Source organism: Equus przewalskii, chromosome 4 (genome assembly GCF_037783145.1).
Source record: "Equus przewalskii isolate Varuska chromosome 4, EquPr2, whole genome shotgun sequence".
NCBI lineage: Eukaryota > Metazoa > Chordata > Mammalia > Perissodactyla > Equidae > Equus > Equus przewalskii.
In genome coordinates this window covers 8,423,530-8,441,680 of record NC_091834.1, presented here as the reverse complement: position 1 = coordinate 8,441,680, position 18,151 = coordinate 8,423,530, and the positions used below count along the sequence as shown (strand labels likewise).

The following is an 18,151-nucleotide window of genomic DNA, read 5'->3' as shown; positions in this document are numbered from 1 at the left end:
ATTCCAATTTGCAAAGCAAATTGATCTTTAGGCAAGAGTGTTGTTTCCCTTCTGCTGCTTCTTTTTCAATGTTATAGATGGGTCTACATATTTATGATAAATCTTTCCCATTTGTATAAAATAAAATCCCATTTCATTGTGAGCAATCTCATTCATAAATACCAATCTATGACATTTTTTTCATTTTCATAGGTATATATTGCATTTTGTATGCCATTTGTTCATAATAAAAATGTGGCACCTTAATTTTGAATGGCAGCGTGATCTTGTAATGTCTGCCCTCTAATAATGATGTATATATGTATAGTAAACATATTGGTTTAGGAATAAATGAAGGATAATCACACTACATAGTATAAATCCAAACAATTCTCTTCATTTACTGTAAATTGCAAACAGTGGATAATTCTCATAAGATGATATGCACACTGAATATTGCTATGGTCACCATTCTCGTGTATGTAGTGTTCAAATTTCCTTCCTCGTAACTTTCAGAGGAAGCCATTTTATTCTTGCATAACTTTAGATGTACTTTTTCCTTTCCTATTTGGGTGCTTTTCTTTCTTTTTCTTGCCGAATTACTCTTGTTAGATCTTCCAAAACTATGTTAAATAGTAGTGGCAAAAGCAGAGATCCTTGTCTTGTTCTTGATCTTAGAAGAAAAGCTTTCAGTCTTTCACTACTGAGCACAATGTTAGCTGTGGATTTTTCATATGTGGTCTTTATCATGTTGAGGAAGTTCTTTTCTTCCTAGTTTACTGAGTGTTTTTATCATGAAAGGGCGTTGGATTTTGTTAATGTTTTTTCTCTATCAATTCAGGTGATATTTGTTTCTTCCTTCATTCCATTAATATGGTGTGTTAGATTCATTGATTTCATATGTCGAACTACCCTTGTGTTCCTGTGATAAATCTCACTTGATCTCAGTGTATAATCCTTTTAATATGCTGTTGAATTCAGTTTGCTAATATTTTGCTGAGGATTTTGGCACTGATACTCAGAAGGCATATTGTTCTGTAGTTTTCTTTTTCCTGTAGCCCCTTTGTCTGGCTCTTGTATCAGGGGAATGCTGGCCTTATAGAAAGAGTTAAAAAGTGTTCTCTCCTTTTTTGGGGCCAAGCCCCATGGTGTAGTGATTAAGTTCAGCATGCTCCATTTTGGTGGCCTGGGTTTGGGGCTTTGGATCCCAGGTGCAGACCTACACCACTTGTCAGCCATGCTGTGGTGGTGACCCACATATAAAGTGGAGGAAGACTGTCACAGATGTTAGCTCAGGGCTAATCATCCTCAAGCAAAAAAAGAGGTAGACTGGCAACAGATGTTAGCTCAGGGTGAATCTCCCTCAGGAAAAAAAGTGTTCCCTCCTTTTCAAATTTTGTGAGGAGCTTGAGAATTGGTGTTAATTCTTACATAAATGTTTGATAGAATTCTCCAATGAAGCCATCTGGTCCTGAGCTTTTCTTTCTTGGGAAGTTTTTAACTACCGATTTAATCTCCTTACTTACTATAGGTCTATTCAGATTTTCTATTTCTTCTTGAGTCAGTTTTGATAGTTTGTGTCTTCCTAGGAATTTGTGCGTTTCATCTAGTTTATCCAATTTATTGGCAGGCAGCTGTTCATAGTATTCTCTTATAATCCTTTTTAATTCTGCAAAGTGGGTGATAATGTTCCTTCTTTCAATTCTGATTTTAGTAATTTGCACCTTCTCTCTCTTTTTTTAGTCAGTCTAGCTAAAGGTTTGTCAAGTTCGATCTTTTCAAAGAATAATCATTTGGTTTGGTGATTTTCTCTATTGATTTTATATTCTCTATTTCATTTACTTCCATTCTAATCTTTATTATTTCCTTCCTTCTGCTAAGTTTGGGTTGAATCTGCTCTTCTCTTTCTAGTTCCTTATGGTGTAAATTAATCGATTTGAGACTGTTGTTCCTTTTAAAGTAATCATTTACAGCTCTAAATTTCCCTCTTGGCACTCCTTCTGCTACATCCGATAAGTTTTGGTATGCTGTGTTTTTGTTTTCATTCATCTCAAGGCATTTTCTAATTTATGCTTTCTTCTATGGTTTTAAGAATGTGTTGTGTAATTTCCACATATTTGCGAGCTTTCCAGTTCTCCTTCTGTAATTGAATTCTAGTATCATTCTATTGTAGTCAGAAAAGATACTTCATATGATTGCAACATTTTTAAAATTTATTAATTTATTAAGACTTTTTGGTGGCCTAACGTATGGTTTATCTTAGAGATGTGCCATGTGCACTTGAGAAGAATGTGTGTTCTACCATTGATTGGTGGAGTGTTCTGTACACCTTTTATGTCTAATTGGACTATAGCACTGTTCAAGTCCTCTATTTCCTTATTGATCTGTCTTGTTGTTCTATCCATCTTTGAAAGAGAGATATCGAAGTCTCTAACTGTTATTGTGGGACTGTCTATTTCTCCCTTCAATTCTGTCAAAGTTTGCTTCATATATTTTGGGGCTCTGTTGTTATGTGTGTATACGTTTATAATAGTTATATTTTGATGAATTGAATATTTTTCAATATATAATATCCTCCTTTTTCTCTTGTAAACTTTTCTTGGTGTAAAATATATTTTTATGATAAAAATATAGCTACTCTAGCTCTCTTTGAGTTTCTATTTGCATGAAATATATCTTTCCATCCTTTTACTTTCAACCTCTTTGTGTCTTTGGATTTAAAATGAATCTCTTGTAGACAGCATATAAATGGATCACATATTTTAATCTATTCTGCCAACCTCTGCTTTTTAATTGGAGAATCTACTACACTCACATTTAAAGTAATCACTAATTAAGAAGAATTTACTTCTACCACCTACCTATTTGTTTTTTGTATGTTCTACGTGCTTTTCTTCCTCAATTTCACCATTACTGGCTCTTTTTGTATTTGGTTAATTTCTTTGTAACGTACCATTTGGAGTCCCTTTTTTCTGTAATTTTTAAAAAATTTTCTTAGTGTGACCCCTCAGGAATCCCCACTAGGGAATTCTAACTAATATTCTCAAACTTCTAACAACCTAGTTTGAATAACACCAACTTAGTTTCAATAGTATAGAAACACTCTGCATCTCTGTCTCTCTCCCTTTTATATTATTACTGTCACAGATTGCATATTTATACACTGAGTTCTCATTAACATATGTTTATAATCTTTATCTTATTTATTTGTTTTTTATATACTACAGAAAAAAAAGAGGAGTTGGAAACCAAAAGTACAATCATGCTGGCTTTTATATTGACCTATGTAGTTACCTTTACCAGTGTTTTTTATTTCTTCATATGGCTTTGAGTTACTGTCTAGTGTCTTTTCATTTCGGTTTGGAGCACTCCCTTTACATTTCTTGTAAAGCAGGTCTATTAGTAACAAACTCTTTTAGTTTTGTTACCTTGGGAATGTCTTAGTTTCACCTTCACACTTGAAAGATAGTTTTGCTGGATGTAGAATTCTTGGTTGACAGTTTTTTTCTTTCAGCACGTTAAATGTGTTACCCCACTGCCTTGTGGCCTCCTGTGGTTTCTGATAAGAAATCATCTGTTATTGCGGACTGTAAGTCACTTCCCTCTTACTGCTCTCAAGATTCTGTCTTTGTTTTTGGCTTTTGACACTTTGACTGTGATGTATCTCAGGTGGATCTCTTTGAGTTTATCCTTCCTAGAATTCATTGAGCTTCTTGGATGAGTAGATTTAAGCACGTATCATATTAGGGGAGTTTTCAGCTATTGGTTCTTCAAATATTCTTTCTGCTCTTTTCTCTCACTCTTTTTCTTCTGGGATTCCCATACCACATATGTTGGTCTGTTTGGTAGTGGCCCACAGATTCCTTAGGTGCTGTTTGCCTTTCTTCTTTTTCTTTTTTATTTCTGCTCCTAAGACTGGATGATTCCCACTTTTCTACCTTCTAGTTTGCTGGTTCTTTCCTTTGTGTGCTCAAATTTGTTTTGAACCCCACCAGTGAACTTTTCAATTCAGTGATTGCATTTTTCAGCTCCAGAATTCTTATTTGGTTTATTTTTATAATTCCTGTTTATCAATATTCTCATTTTATTCGTACATCGTTTTCTCGACTTCCTTTAGTTTTTTCATCCATGATTTCCTTAAGCTCTTTGAGCATATGGAGATAGTGATTTAAAGTCTTTATCCAGTAAGTCCAATGTTTGGGCTTTCACAGGGATGGTTTCCGTCAATTTTTTTCCTGTGAATGGGCTGTGCTTTCTTATTTCCTTGTACATTTTGTGATTTTTGTTGTTGTTGTTGAAAACTGAACATTCAACTATTATAATGTGGTAGCTCTGAAAATCAGTTTCCCCTCTTCCACAGGGTTTGCTCTTCTGGATTGGTGCAGACTTAGTTTGTGTTCAGCCAGTGTTTTGACTGAGATTTCCTGGAAAGCCAGGAGTTTAAAAACAAGACCATCAGGGAATTACCTCTCCAAGGCTTTGTGGATTCCCTGTGCTGCAGCACTTCTTTAATGCTGAGCCAGGCCATTTACAATTCGGCCTCAGCCCTCCTTCCTATAGATCAGCCAGTGGTAAAAACTTAGGATCTCTCAGATCTTTTCTGAGCATGTATCTTGCCCTTGGCATGTGCTTAACCTTCTAAATTCCCCAGCACGAGTTGTTTTGAATGTCCTTATTTCCCAAAGAAACTCTTTCCCCAGCTTTTCATCCCTGGCTTTAGGCAGTCTATTATATGTCTCAACCATAATCTTTGGCCCCAGGAAGCTGTGGGATTTGGGATCACCATACAATGTTTTCAAGCAATGCCCATCACCTTTCCTCCCTGAGTGGTTTCTGAGTTAGATGAAACAGAGATGAGTGCCTTGTGTCATCCTTCAGGTAGCCTCCAGACAGCTTAGAACAGAAAACACAATAATTTGTGAATAATATCTGCTCTATTCTGTCTAGAACCAGAGACCAGAGACCCACACGGGGAACACAGGCTGCAATCTTCAAGACTGTCACCAATCTAGGGAAGTGGTAGGGCAAGGGTAAGTAAAAATGTCACAAAGCTTTCATACAATTTTGAAGTTGCCTTTTTGTTGATTCAGCATTCACTTTGTTGCTGTAAACCTCTGATTATTTTCCAGAGTTCTAACAAAGTTGGTTCAGACAGTTTCTGGTTGTTTTTCAAATGTTCCTATGGAAGGATGGGAGCTTGGAGCTGCCTACTCCACCATTGTGCTGACATCGTTCCAATGGAGTCTTCTTGACTCCCCTGTTCTGAGGGCCTGACTTACTCTCAGCTCAAATGCCTTCTTCCCAAAATGACCAAAACAAAACTGATGATATTTCCTTCTAACCTACTGCTCTCTCTGGATTCTCTGTCTGGGAATGGTTAGATCATTTGCTTAGTTACTCAAGCTAGGTAGCTTTATCTTTTCCCACTTACTTGGTAGAGTGGGAGTCAATTGCCAAGTCCTATAGATGCAATGCAGTGTTCTAAGAATTCTCTGATATTCCACTTATCATTACCCCACCATTTCTACATTAGTTCAAGTTGCTGTCATCTTTCACTTTGATTATTGCAATGCCTCCTGCCTGGAGAGCTTGTCTCTCATTTTCCCTCTCCCTCTCCTACATGCATCTGCTCAAAGCACTCTGTGCTTACCCCTAAGAACTTGAGAACACATGTTAATTTTCTATCCCCTGCTTTTAGAGACCTAAGCTCCTTTAACACAACGACTGTGTATATTTAGCCCTGCAACAGTGTCCAGCATGTAGAAAAAGTTGAACAAATTGATTCTTGAATGTCTGAAACAGACCCACAATATTACCCTCAGACTGATATGATATAGTATAGTAGATATAGTAGGAAAGAAGCCAGCCAAATGTCTTTATATATAAACATCAAGATATATATGTGTGTGTGTGTACACACATATACATATGATGGCTTAGAAACTTTTAAAACTGAATTCTCTTTTTTGTTTCCTTACCTCTGATTTTTAAAAATCCTACCCATTTTTCAAGATCTGTTTTATTCCTTACCTTCTCCAGCTCCTAGCCATCAAACATACACCTGTTAATTCAGGACTGAATTATACGCTAATTCAAAATCTTCTATACTATTCATAATGTTTCCTTCATCAAAAAATGGAGGGATACACAGACGTTAGGCTAAATCTCCACCATATTGCTAACAAACACTACAAGACAGAACGTAGTCCCACTCATCTCCTCCCCAGTCATTCACCACTGGCATGCTTAATAACACACTGTCTTATGGTGTTTATAATCAGAGATTGTTTCTCTGAGTTTTGTGTCCTCATTAGATTTGTGTTTCCCTGAAGGTAACAACCTTCAATCAATCAGTTTTGCGTTAACCAAGGACGCACAGTTCAAGCAGACACACAATACATATTTTTCCAACAAAACTGTTTATGGGTTGTGCAATCAGGCTTTGGTCTATAATTGAGTCAGACTCATGGAATGAGCTGCGCTATGCCAGAATTTACTTTTATTTTATGCATCTAATATTTTGAAACAATGTTCTTATACTTGGAGAAACCATTGCCTAAATGACAATACTAAATGAACTATGTACTCTTCTCTCCCTGAGGAACCTGGCTGGGGGTGGAGAGGTTTTTCCACTTCACATCACTTTCTCATTTTGCTCCGGAGACTGAGTCTCATTTTGGCCCATCCAGGTGGGGACCACCCTCCACATGTGAAGAGGCTGAACAGTCACCTTGAGGTCAGCAGCCAGAGCCATACGGGTGTACATTTGTGGGCCTGCTCTTTGAAAATAAAGAAGGAAAGTGGGTTTGATGGGAAAAGTCACCTATCTTACACCCCGTCTCCCACACTGCCCAGGATAGAAAAGTTTTCAAGTTTTCTATCAACACCTAAGCAGATTCAACCCACATACACATTATGTAGCTACCTCTCCCCAATAAGAACCTCTTTGCCAAAGAATAGAAACGATTGCCGTTTACTCTATGATTTCTAATATTCTATTATATTACATTATCATATAGCACCCCCAGGTGGTTAGGAGATTCCAGGTTTCTAAATACTTAGAGAACAGAGTTGAGGTTGCTGAATGAGACTTTGACCATTTGAAGTAGAGAAGCAGGGGGAAGTCAAAAAGAAGGACTGTATGAGACTGTGTCATGGCAGACGCACAAACAGCTCAAGACCAAGGGTTTCTTGCTTGCCCCACTGTCTCCCAGGTCCCTGGCATCTACAAGGCTCAGCTTTGAGGCTTCAAGGCTGCTAGGGAATAGCATAGCGTGTCTGGCAGGGAATAAAGTTTGATTCAGGAATATGGGAAAAGCTCTGGTCTTTCCAGGACAGCCTTGTCCTAGGCCCAGTCCCCATAACAAGCAAAGAAAAGCAAATAATAATTAAAGAGGTACTGCACTTTAGTTTTCCTCAGGATTCTCAGAGACAAACTCTTCAAACAATCTATTAATGGTCTCCATTGCCTCGTAGGTGTTCGATGATCCATGGACAGCATTTTTCAAAACACTTCTTCCAAATTGGGCTCGGATAGAGTCTGGGGACAATAGTTTTGCTTCCTCTGGGTCTGTGGGACCCATCAATCGTCTCCATTCTGAAACAGCATTCCACTTGGTCAGAACCATGACCATAGACGGACCCCTGCAAATAACAATGTTTTCAGAAGACTTGGACTATTTACAACTGTAGAGATTGCATACACAGCTAAAGACAGAAGGCCACAGTTTCATCCAGAGAGCTCCTCTTTATTCTTTGTCCTTATCAGTGTGATTTTGTGCTTTTTTCTCCATTTCTCCCTCTTTCAAAAGGTCTTGGTGCTAAAAGAGTGCTGTAGTTTAACTCTAGTGGTATATGCCAGGCACTGTTCCAGGTACTTTCAATGTATCGATTATTTAGGCCTCAAAATAACCTATGAGGTAGGTACTGTTATTATCCCCATTTTACAGATAAGAAAACTGAGACACAGATTAAGTATGTTAGCAAAGCAGATAAAAACCTAGACAGCTTCTATATCTAAGCTGAAGACCTAAAGAGACAGAGGAAGGAAAGAAGAAAGCAAGGAAGGAGAGAGAGGAAGATAGGGAGGGAAGGAGAGAAATAGAAAAGGAATGAACCCCAAATATTAACAGGCTGTCTTTTCATGAAGGAGATTAGATGAAACGTTTTACTTAATTTTTGTATTTTTCAAAGTTTCTACAATGAACATTTACTACTTTTATAATGAAAAGAACTATATATCAGAAACTTACTCAGATAACACTGCCAATACATCTTTATAAAAGTCTTTTCCTTTTATTTTGAAATAAATTTTCTCCGCTCGCTCTTCAGTTAGCAGCATTTCCTTGACCTGTGTTATATCAAATCCAGCCTCTTTAATGAGACTCAAGATCTCCTCTAGAGAAAAGAGAGATGTGGTAATCTTGCAGACTGCCTCCACTTTCGCTCCACATGCAATTAGATTGAAATAACTATGGAAATTAACAGTTTTACTTGCATCCCGTGGTTTAAAAAACCAAAAGTACGCAAAACTAAATTGAATTAAAAAGCACCCCACTGATATTCAGAAGAACTTTAATATGTTAATATAGACATTCATTCTCTGAGTTCTATCTTTCCAGAAATCACCCGGAACATCCAAGGGACCAGAAAACGGGGAGAAGAGGGGATCTGCTCCTCTGCTAAAAGTCAAGACGTGTTTTCATCTCTGTGCTTCAAAAGCCAAGGGACTTCCTGCTAGATATGGATTGAAGGGGAAAGCCAAACTGAACTCTTCTCCCTAAGGAGGAGAGTGCCACTGAGGAAATTAAATAAAGTAAATCTTGGCAAAATCTCACCAACTGCCTAAACTTTGAGTGCTACATTCTGGAGAGGAAGATGTTCATTGCATTATTCTTTCAACGTTTCTGTAGTTTGAAAATTTTCACAAAATTTGGAGGAAAATGTAGGCACTGGTTTTTATTTAAAATACTTACCTCTTTCTTGATGTGTTACATGAGGTTTAATCACTGCTAAAGTGTTTTGAGGAGGAAAGAAATGCAGTATTTCCTTTTCAGCGGCTTCTAAGGAATCGCTTCCATATAACTGGTTGATAGGCAAACTTCCCATTGCAAATTGTGCACATAAACTTTCAAAAAGAAGTCAGGTTAAAAACTGTTATAGTATAACATAACATAACATAACATAACATAGCACAAGCTAACACTATTTATATAAATTGTTTAGAAATTATCAAGCAATACCAGCTCATCCCTGATCTAGGCATTGTGGGAAAGGAAGCAATTACAGAGTGGCTTGGGGCATGCTACTTCCTTCCAAGGAGGTCATAGTCATTAGGAAGAAAGGACGCGAACATTTCAATAACTGTAATAATGGATATTGACAGATAACTGTGAAAGAAGCAGTGGATGCCGTGGTGTAGTGAAAAAGCACACACTGTGGATTCCTGGTTGCACTACTTGCTAGCTATATGATATTGGGAAATTACATAACTTTTCTGAGCTTTAGTTGTTTCAAATATAAATATGATAGTAAAACCTGCTTTGGAAGGTGATTTTTGAGGGTGTAATCAGATGATGTATTTGAAATATATGGTGCATATTAAGCTCCCAAGAAATATTCCTTCCCCTTCTTTCACCACTAAGTATTATCAACCACTTGAGATGGGATTTGTCTCCATACCAAAGACATCAAATTATAAACACTGGATCCAGGAGACAGTGCAATGGAACCCTCCAGGTGAGAAAGCGCAGCAATAAGAGGAGCATACAGGATGGCTTCGTGTAAAGAGGCAGGAGTGATGTTGGGACGGGACAATCCACGTCGGGTTGGGTAGTTTATTTTGGTTCTGCTTCCTTCATGACAGATGATTACACATCTCCTAAATCAACGGTTCTTCCTTGATGTTTTTTCAGTTGCCCTTTTCTCTGTCTCTCCATCTATCTATGTAGATTTCAGTAGAGGAGAAGCTCACTGTTCATTTTATTTTCTCCCTGTACACACAGTCCTGAGCAGCCAACCCACAAAATCCACTCATGGTGAATAATACCCCTTTTTGCTAATAGACTAACATCACTGGAAACTTGGCTTTCTGTCCTCAGCTTCAAGACCCTCTCCTTGCCTCTCTGGTTTCAGTGACCCATTCAGATTTCCTTTTTTGCCTTATCCAACTTGACCTTCCCACTCGGCCCTTGGCTGTTCTCATACCTCTGATCTGAAGATACTTGCAGCCCAAGACCCTTGTAGTGTGTGATTGTCAGGGATGGGGGATTTGCACAATGAATGACAAAGACAGTCTAAGCCATCACCAGCACTTACTGCATTCAATGCAGAGAACTACAACCATGGCTCTCTTATGCTGTTAGACATGTTTATTGGAAAAAGTGTATGTGAGTGAGGGGAAGGATGTGTGAGAGGGAGGGGTTGCCGTGTTCCTCTTTTATGCAAGTGACCCTATTTCCAATTACGCGATGCAGAGTGTAGACTCTGATACCCAAGTGCAGGAAAGGGGCAGAGCTCTGCTCGAAGAGTTATTTCTAAAACAACCTGAAAGAGCTGGGTGGAGCCAAGAGAACTGGAAAGGAGGAGACAAATAAAAAATAATGGTCAGGATTAGTTGTGAACTTGTGGCAACATAGAGATCATAAGGGCTCTGGATGAGAATCCTCACAATAACAGTGGGGTGGAGAGGAGAGCCACAGAGGGCCTTCACCTGGAGACAGTGTCTCTGTGCCGGTGTGCTACCTCCACACTTGGAACCACCAATTCTGAAACAGTGTGCCTACAAGCATAGGCCTGTGTTGATAGGAATTCCTCCCTCTGACGCCATGCATTGCATTCTATGCTGCATTTCAGTAAGAAGTTGCATGGCACTCTGCTCACACCACTTACACAGTATCCAACCCATATATCCTTTAAGGTAATCGTCTGGCACAGGAGCAAAGACATAAGTGAATAGGGCTAAATCAGGGGTAAAATGTATCCATTCAGGACAAGCCAGATTCCAGATATCCTACACAAAATAAAACATTTCAGTTTTCATATAAGTGATGTTTCATAAGTGCTGTTATTTATTGTGTCAACATGTCTGCTGAGTTTTCTGTGCCTGGTAAAGCATCTGTATTCTTGCTCACGTGCAGGGAGGGCCTTTCTTCCCCTGAATTGAATCCTACCCTGAAATCAGCACAAAGATTTAAGTGAATTGCAATTCAGTTTGTTTCCATCGGCTACATGCCAAGGATGGAGATGCATGAGATACTACCTCTGTCTTCCAGGTGATACCAAGCCAACGGATAAGACCAAAAAATATTTAAACAGTGCACCCTATGGGCCAGGTAACATGCCAGGTGTTGAGTTGATTACAAAGTCTAGCTGATTTCTAAGATTCATCAGGAAATTAAGCAAATGTTCCCACCAAATTGTAGACTACATATTAAGGTAGTCATCATTGTCTTGAAACTCTTATGATTAACTAAAGAATCTGCAGCTGCCACCATACCCTTCTCAAAGGAATTTCTCTTAAATAGTGGATAAGGTGGATATTTTTGCCAAGAGATACCCTTTGGCTGGTTATCCACCACTATCTGTTACTTCCCAGCCCCAAACCAAGCATCCCACAAACTTCTCTTGCAAAGCCTTGGCCGTATTCAGGCTGGCGTTGGGCTGGGCCCTCCAGTAATGAGTGGTCCATGCCTCACTCAGGAACAGCAGCTTTCCTCAGATGCTCCCTTGGACGAGAGCTGTAGTTCCTGGACTCCACATCCAAAAAGAAATTAAAATGGCTCCCATGAAAAATTTGGGGACCCATGACATGAAGCCTACCTCTCTGGAAGATTTTTTTTGGCTTCTTCAACAGTGCTTGGTCCAATTAACTCTTTCCAGTGTTGTAAACCATTGTCTCTTAATAAAACAAGGGCTAGAGATGGACCACTGTTAGAAAATAAAAAGCAAAGTTAATAAAAGTATGGCTCAGTAGCGTATTATATATAGGTAATACAAGGGTGTTTGTTAAATAGACTATAAAAGTCAAAATAATCTTTTTATCAAGGGTCTTAAATTAATTTCCAGTGTACTCTCAAGAGCATATCTATAAAAGGATGAAAGCAGAGAAAGGAAGGGAAGAGAGGGACCTTGGTTCTGATAAAGTTGTTCCTGTATTGTTCCCATGCTCCTGCTGATCTATATAGCTTTCCTGGATTTCTGTCCCAGCTGCTATTTCACAGAAATCTGACAGATTTCTAGCATCTCATGTCTCTCCTAGGACTAGTGATCTTTAGGATTACCAAAGCCCTTGAGAGTCAGATAGTTCTCTGCTTGGACTTGATGTTACACCCAGGATTTCTCGCATTCAACTCAACTGGACTCCAGAAACTTCACCTTCTCGTTGCTCTAATAACATTCTAGGAGAACTCGAGAAGATGGACAGTTGCGCAGAGAATCATGATGAGAATGTGACTGGCAAAGAAGTAGACCTGGCACAGGTCTACAGAATTGAGAGCTGTGGCAACTTGAACAGGGCAGGGTTGAGAGAAGATTTAAATGATTCAAAAATAAATCAGATTGTGCTTTCTAAACCTGAAATCTACTTTACCTGGTCATGTTTTCTATAAGACTTCCAAAATAAACTTCATTTTCATATTTCTTGCACAGTGTTTGTGCTTCTACTTCCGATAATACTATTTGTCTTTGCATAAGTATTTTAAAGCCTTCATCTTGAATAATATCCAAAACATCCTCTAAATTAAAAGGCACATAATAAGTTTTAGTTATATTGGTTATATTCAGAATGTATTATCATGAGGACACACAACGCATTTCATCCTCGTATGAAATTTAAAAGTTTGCAAAAATAGCTTATTAGATTTTAATTTAAGGTGAACGATATTCTTATATCAAATTATGATATTTCCGATTTTTCATCACATAGGAATCATATACACACACACACAGAGGTATATCATTAGTAAACATTTTCTTCAGGTGTTTGTGTGTACAGGCATGTGTGTGTACAGGTTTGTGTGTTCAGACATGTGTACTGTGTGTACAGTAACCAAAATAACCAACCAACACAATCATCCAAGCATTTGTAAATAATTTTTATATTCAAGAGTCTTCATTTTATTTACTCCACTGGGGGAGATACGAGTTTATTGGATACCCAAAAGTATTTCTCAACATCCTTCTCTCCTGCCTACTTCTGACTGTAAAAACCTAGAAAATGCAATACTCGCTTCTCTACCCTTCCCTCTGGATAGTGTGGCAACATGGCCCAGATATGGCCAATCATATACAAAGGACGTATACTGGGAATGCTTCTGAGAGAAGCAGCCAGGGAGAACCTCTCTACCACCTTCTGCTTCCTGTTTTGGACATTTGAGGGACATGATGCTTGGAGCTGTGAGGTCATCTTGCAACAAAGAGGGTAAAATCAAAAGCACAAATTCTGACTCAGCTCGGACAGCACTAAGCCCCTGATCAAGGCCAAAAATGCATCCTTACTGATATATTACCTCTCCCTTTGTGGGCATGAAATGAAGTTAATAAAATAGAACTAAGCAATCAGTTGTCAGGAAAGAGTAAAACAAACAATGAATCATACACACTAATATAATTTAAGCAATAATTTGCTTCAGAACTATCTCACAGACAAGAGAAAGAAAAAAATAGAATATTTATACAGTTCTTGAAATTTAAAAAGGTGGAATTCTTAGAGGAGACAAATTATTTTTTTAATTTTTGTATTACTAAATTAAAAAAATATTTATCATATGAGAGTCCCTAATGGCAACAGTTTAAAAAGTGACCACAAATCCTCAAACAATTTGCATATAGGATGGCTTCTTGTAATGACTCATGAGAAAAGTTGAGGAAAAATATTCAGGGAAGGTAAATCTCCATAAAGGTAAAGAAACTAGCCTTAATGGCAGAGTGGGTGGACTGATGTCCTCAAGAATGCTCTCCTTAGCTTGCACTCTGTTTGGTGATCACAAGAATTATAATCCAGGCACATAAAGGGTCCTTGGTATCTAACTATTAAATTGAAAGAGCACTGGGGAGTACCATTATTCACAAGATGGTAATGAGTTTCCTTGACTTCACTACTAGAGGATTAAGTTCCACTTAATTCTGATATAGATAGATATGATAGATATAATAATGAGTATTTTATTTTGTTGCATAGTGTCCATGAGGATTTTCAGACATCATCTCAAGTATTCCAGTGATACCATTCAATGCACATATTCTGTGACAGGTATAGAGATGCAGAGAATTCCTGTTTCTAGATAAAGCATCTAGTAGCTGCATGGACATTTCTTGGAATAACCTGGTCCACAAAAATCATACTTCAAGACCAGAGCACCTTGATATCTTACTTCTCATTAATCACAGACAAATGCTGAGCAAGGTGGCTAATAATCAAAGAAACGTGTACAAATCAGTTCATTCTTATGTGTCTATGCAACCTTGAAAAAATTTGAACAAAAAGAAAGGGAAAAAATTCTATAAGTATCTAAATGAAACAAACGAAAAACTACAAAAACTGAATTATCTACAAAGGAACGAAAAACAGGCTGAAGCAGACTTTTCCTCTGCAACACAAAAGCCAAAGTCAATGAACAAAAGTCTACAGGTTTGGGGATGGAGGATTTATCAAAAAAAAATAAAAAGCAAATTATAGAGTCAGATAAGTTTTCTCTTATATATACAGGTAATAAAAGACATTCTCAGATACAGTAGGGCTCAGAAAAGAAAATATGTACATATCTCTTTTAAAATTGTATACTTAAATATACACTCTAGATAACTGAGAAGTAAAAACAAGTAATTAAAAAGGAGTGAGAAATTAACAGAGCTAAAGACTGTGTAAAGCGTGAAAACCAGTTCAAATAAGAAAAATTCGAAATAAATACATCTGTTGTAAACCTGATTATAAACAAAATGCAAATTATAAAATATCATCAAAAGGTAAGACATGTATTGTAAAAGCAACTTAACAGCCACCATTTGTACTAAAACCTCAAACAACCTTAAGAAAAACGAAGGGCACAGAAATCAGAAGCGGGGTGGGGCTGAGGCCGGGGAAAGGATTAAAACTCTGTAAACCCAAAGCTCCATCCTCTGCAATGGAGACTTTGGGGGACATCTCCATTTTCAGGAGGGTTGTTTGCTTTGACTTTTCTTTTTCCCTCTCCGGGCCCTGCCTGAGGCAAGCCCAGCCGTGAAGTTGTCCTCTGGAGGTAGCAGAGGCCCCGAAGACATCTACAACTCTGAGAAGAAGTCCTTCCCTGTGACCAGTAAAATGGGAAGAGGAGCCTCTGTGGCCTGAACAGTGTGGGAGAAACCCTGTTCATTTTTTCTCTCTCCCACGTTTTGCTAACCACTTCACCTGGAGGTAGTCTCAAATGCAGGAAGCACAGGGAAGCTAAAACCCTGAAATCCAGCCAGAGGACCAAGGATCAGGGCCCATGAGATAGATCCAGAGAGCGTGGGGATGGGACAGAGTGATCTCCTAAATCTGTGTTGGTTAAGTGATGGACTCATGCCGAGCTATGCATGTGCCAGGCTGATATGAGGAAACATAACAAAACCTTGAGAACAGAACTACAGTGTACACTACTGCCTAGGTCTCTGAGTGACAGCAAAGTTGTGCACAAATGAGGAAGTCCGGAATAGCATACAAAAGCTTTGAAAATAGAACTTACATTGGTGATAACCCTCAGAAAGTGGGTTGGGACATGTGGTCTGAACCTAACCTGGCTAACTGACTGCTAAAACAAACAAACAAGAAATCAACATCTTCCACAAGATTTTAACGAGATTCAGAGTCTCACAAGATAATATCAAAATGACCAGGGAGCAGAGTACAATACAAAATTATCCAACCTATAAAGAAGCAAGAAAATCTCAACAACTCTAAAGTAAAAATGCAATCAACAGACACCAACCTCCAGATGAGCTAGATGTTGAAATTCTCAGATGAATAACTCAAAGCAGCTCTTATAACTACGTTCCATGAGGTGAGGATGAACACTCTTGAAATGTTTAGAAAGATAAAAGTTCTCAGCAGAGAAATAAATTACAAAAATGAACCAAATGAAATATGTAAAACTGAAAAATATAACAACTGAAATAAGAACTGGATGGGCTGAATGCCAAAATGGAGATCACAGAAGGAAGAGTCAGTCTTAACATCAAGCTAAAACAAAAGAAATGATCCAATGAGAACTACACAAAGGAAAAAAAAACTAAAAGTGAGCAAAGCCTTAGGAAACTGTGGGACAGTATCAAAAGATCTAAGAGGTGTGTCTTTGGAATCCCAGAGAAGTGGAGAAAGAGTCAGCAAGAAGAAGAATATTTAAAGAAATAATGGTGGAAAATTCCTCCAACTTGGCGAAAGATATTAATTTATAGATTCAAGATTTCAATGAACCTGAAACGCAAAGATAAGATCAAAGAAAAGTATGCTCAGATACATAATAATAAAACTGCTGAAAACTAAACGAAAGCAGCCAGAAAAAATACATTGCAGATAAGGAACCAATGTTTTGAAAGACTATGGATTTCTCATTAGAAACCAATGAAGCCAGAAGGCAGTGGCACAACATTTTTAAAGCACTGAAGGAAAATAACTAACAACCCATAATTCTATCTTAGTAAATAGATCACTCAGGAACGAAAGTAAAGTGAAGACATTCTTAGGTTAAAGAAAACTAATAGAATTTCTTGCCAGCAGACCTGCTCTAAAAGAAATGCTCAAGTTCTTCAGGTAGGAAGAAGATGATATCAGAGGGAAACTTAGAATTTCAGAAAGGAAGAAAGGGCAATAGTAAATATCTGGGTGAATATAGTGAAATATTTTCCTTCTCTTAAGTTCTTTAAATTATTCATCACTGTTAAAAAGCAAAAGTTGCAACACTGTTTGGTGGAGTATTAAATATATGTAGGTGTAATACACATGGCAACTACAGCACACAGGGGAAAAGCACATACGTGGTTGTACAATTACTATATTGCACTTGAAGTGGTAAAATATTAACTATAAGTAGTTTTAACTTAGGTAGATATATTGAAATCCATGGAGCAACACTAAAAAACATATAAAACATACATATAGATAAAAAGTCAATACAGTCACGTGTCATTTAACGAGTGATATATGTTCTGAGAAATTCATTGTTAGGTTGTTTCGTTGTTGTGTGAACATCATAGAACGTACTCACACAAACCTGGATGGTATAGCCTACTACACACCTGAACTATATGGTACTAATCTTATGGGGCCACTGTCGTATATGCAGTCTGTCATTGACTGAAACATTGTAATGAGGCGCATGACTGTAGATAAATTGAAATGGACACTAAAAACCTATTAAAATTTCAAAAAGAAGGCAGGAAAGAGAAAATAGGATAGACAATTCCAAAATTTATCAATAACGACATTTAATGTAAACACTAGGAATAGCAATTAAAATACAAAGATTGTCAAAATGGATTTTTTTTTAAAAGATAATATTCTGTGCTCACTGGAAAGAGAAACTTAAATGGAAATGATTCTGGAAAGCTAGATGCAAACTGAAGAGAAGAGAAGTGTAGCAGTCCCAGAGGAGATAAAAACAATGAAAACGAATCATGTTTTTCACCTCTTTTTCTTCTATTATGAATGAGAAGCATGAGGATCTGATTTCAAAATTACCCAGAAAGCTTTGGTCTGAGGATATGCCTTAGATGACGGAGTCGCTTGGAGGTGATGCAGTGATCTAAGCCTTCTGGGCATATGAAAGAACCAAGAGGACTGCCTGAGGCAGCATCCAATAGAGGTCAGTCAGGAACCAGATGCAAATGCCCTGACATCCTTATCCAACATGAATGAGGCAGCAGTCATCCACCAACTCACACTGAAGACAGGCAGTTTCAATTTTCATATACCATCTATGGATTCAATGCTTGTTCCTTCTTATTAACGGTATGTTCTTTTCTAGGGACTTTGCAGTAAGAGTGCTAGAAAATGAAGTAGCCAGAATATGTATGTTGCATAATTCAAAAATTCTTAGGAGTGCCGGAAAGGGGTGAGGAGTGGAAACATGCCAGTCACATGAAATAATCTCATGAACACAGATGGAAAAATTCTCAACAAAATATTAGCCAATCAAATCCAACAATGCACAAAAAAGTA

General features: G+C 37.9%; 1 protein-coding gene across 3 annotated transcripts in view; it reads right to left on the bottom strand.

Annotated features, from left to right (window-relative positions):
* Positions 1-18,151, bottom strand: part of NME8 (NME/NM23 family member 8) — a 47,003-nt gene that overhangs the window by 1,949 nt on the left and 26,903 nt on the right. The window contains exons 12-17 of one of the 3 annotated variants that reach the window (XM_070615420.1): positions 12,569-12,713; positions 11,800-11,907; positions 8,955-9,106; positions 8,232-8,376; positions 7,385-7,623; positions 6,382-6,758 (exon numbers count right to left, since the gene is read on the bottom strand). In XM_070615420.1, the coding sequence (XP_070471521.1) occupies positions 7,386-7,623; positions 8,232-8,376; positions 8,955-9,106; positions 11,800-11,907; positions 12,569-12,713 (788 nt within the window). In that variant the 3' untranslated portion in view covers positions 6,382-6,758; position 7,385. Of the gene's footprint in view, positions 1-6,381; positions 6,759-7,384; positions 7,624-8,231; positions 8,377-8,954; positions 9,107-11,799; positions 11,908-12,568; positions 12,714-18,151 lie in introns of those variants that run through there. The other 2 variants (XM_070615421.1, XM_070615422.1) reach the window with 2 other exon arrangements.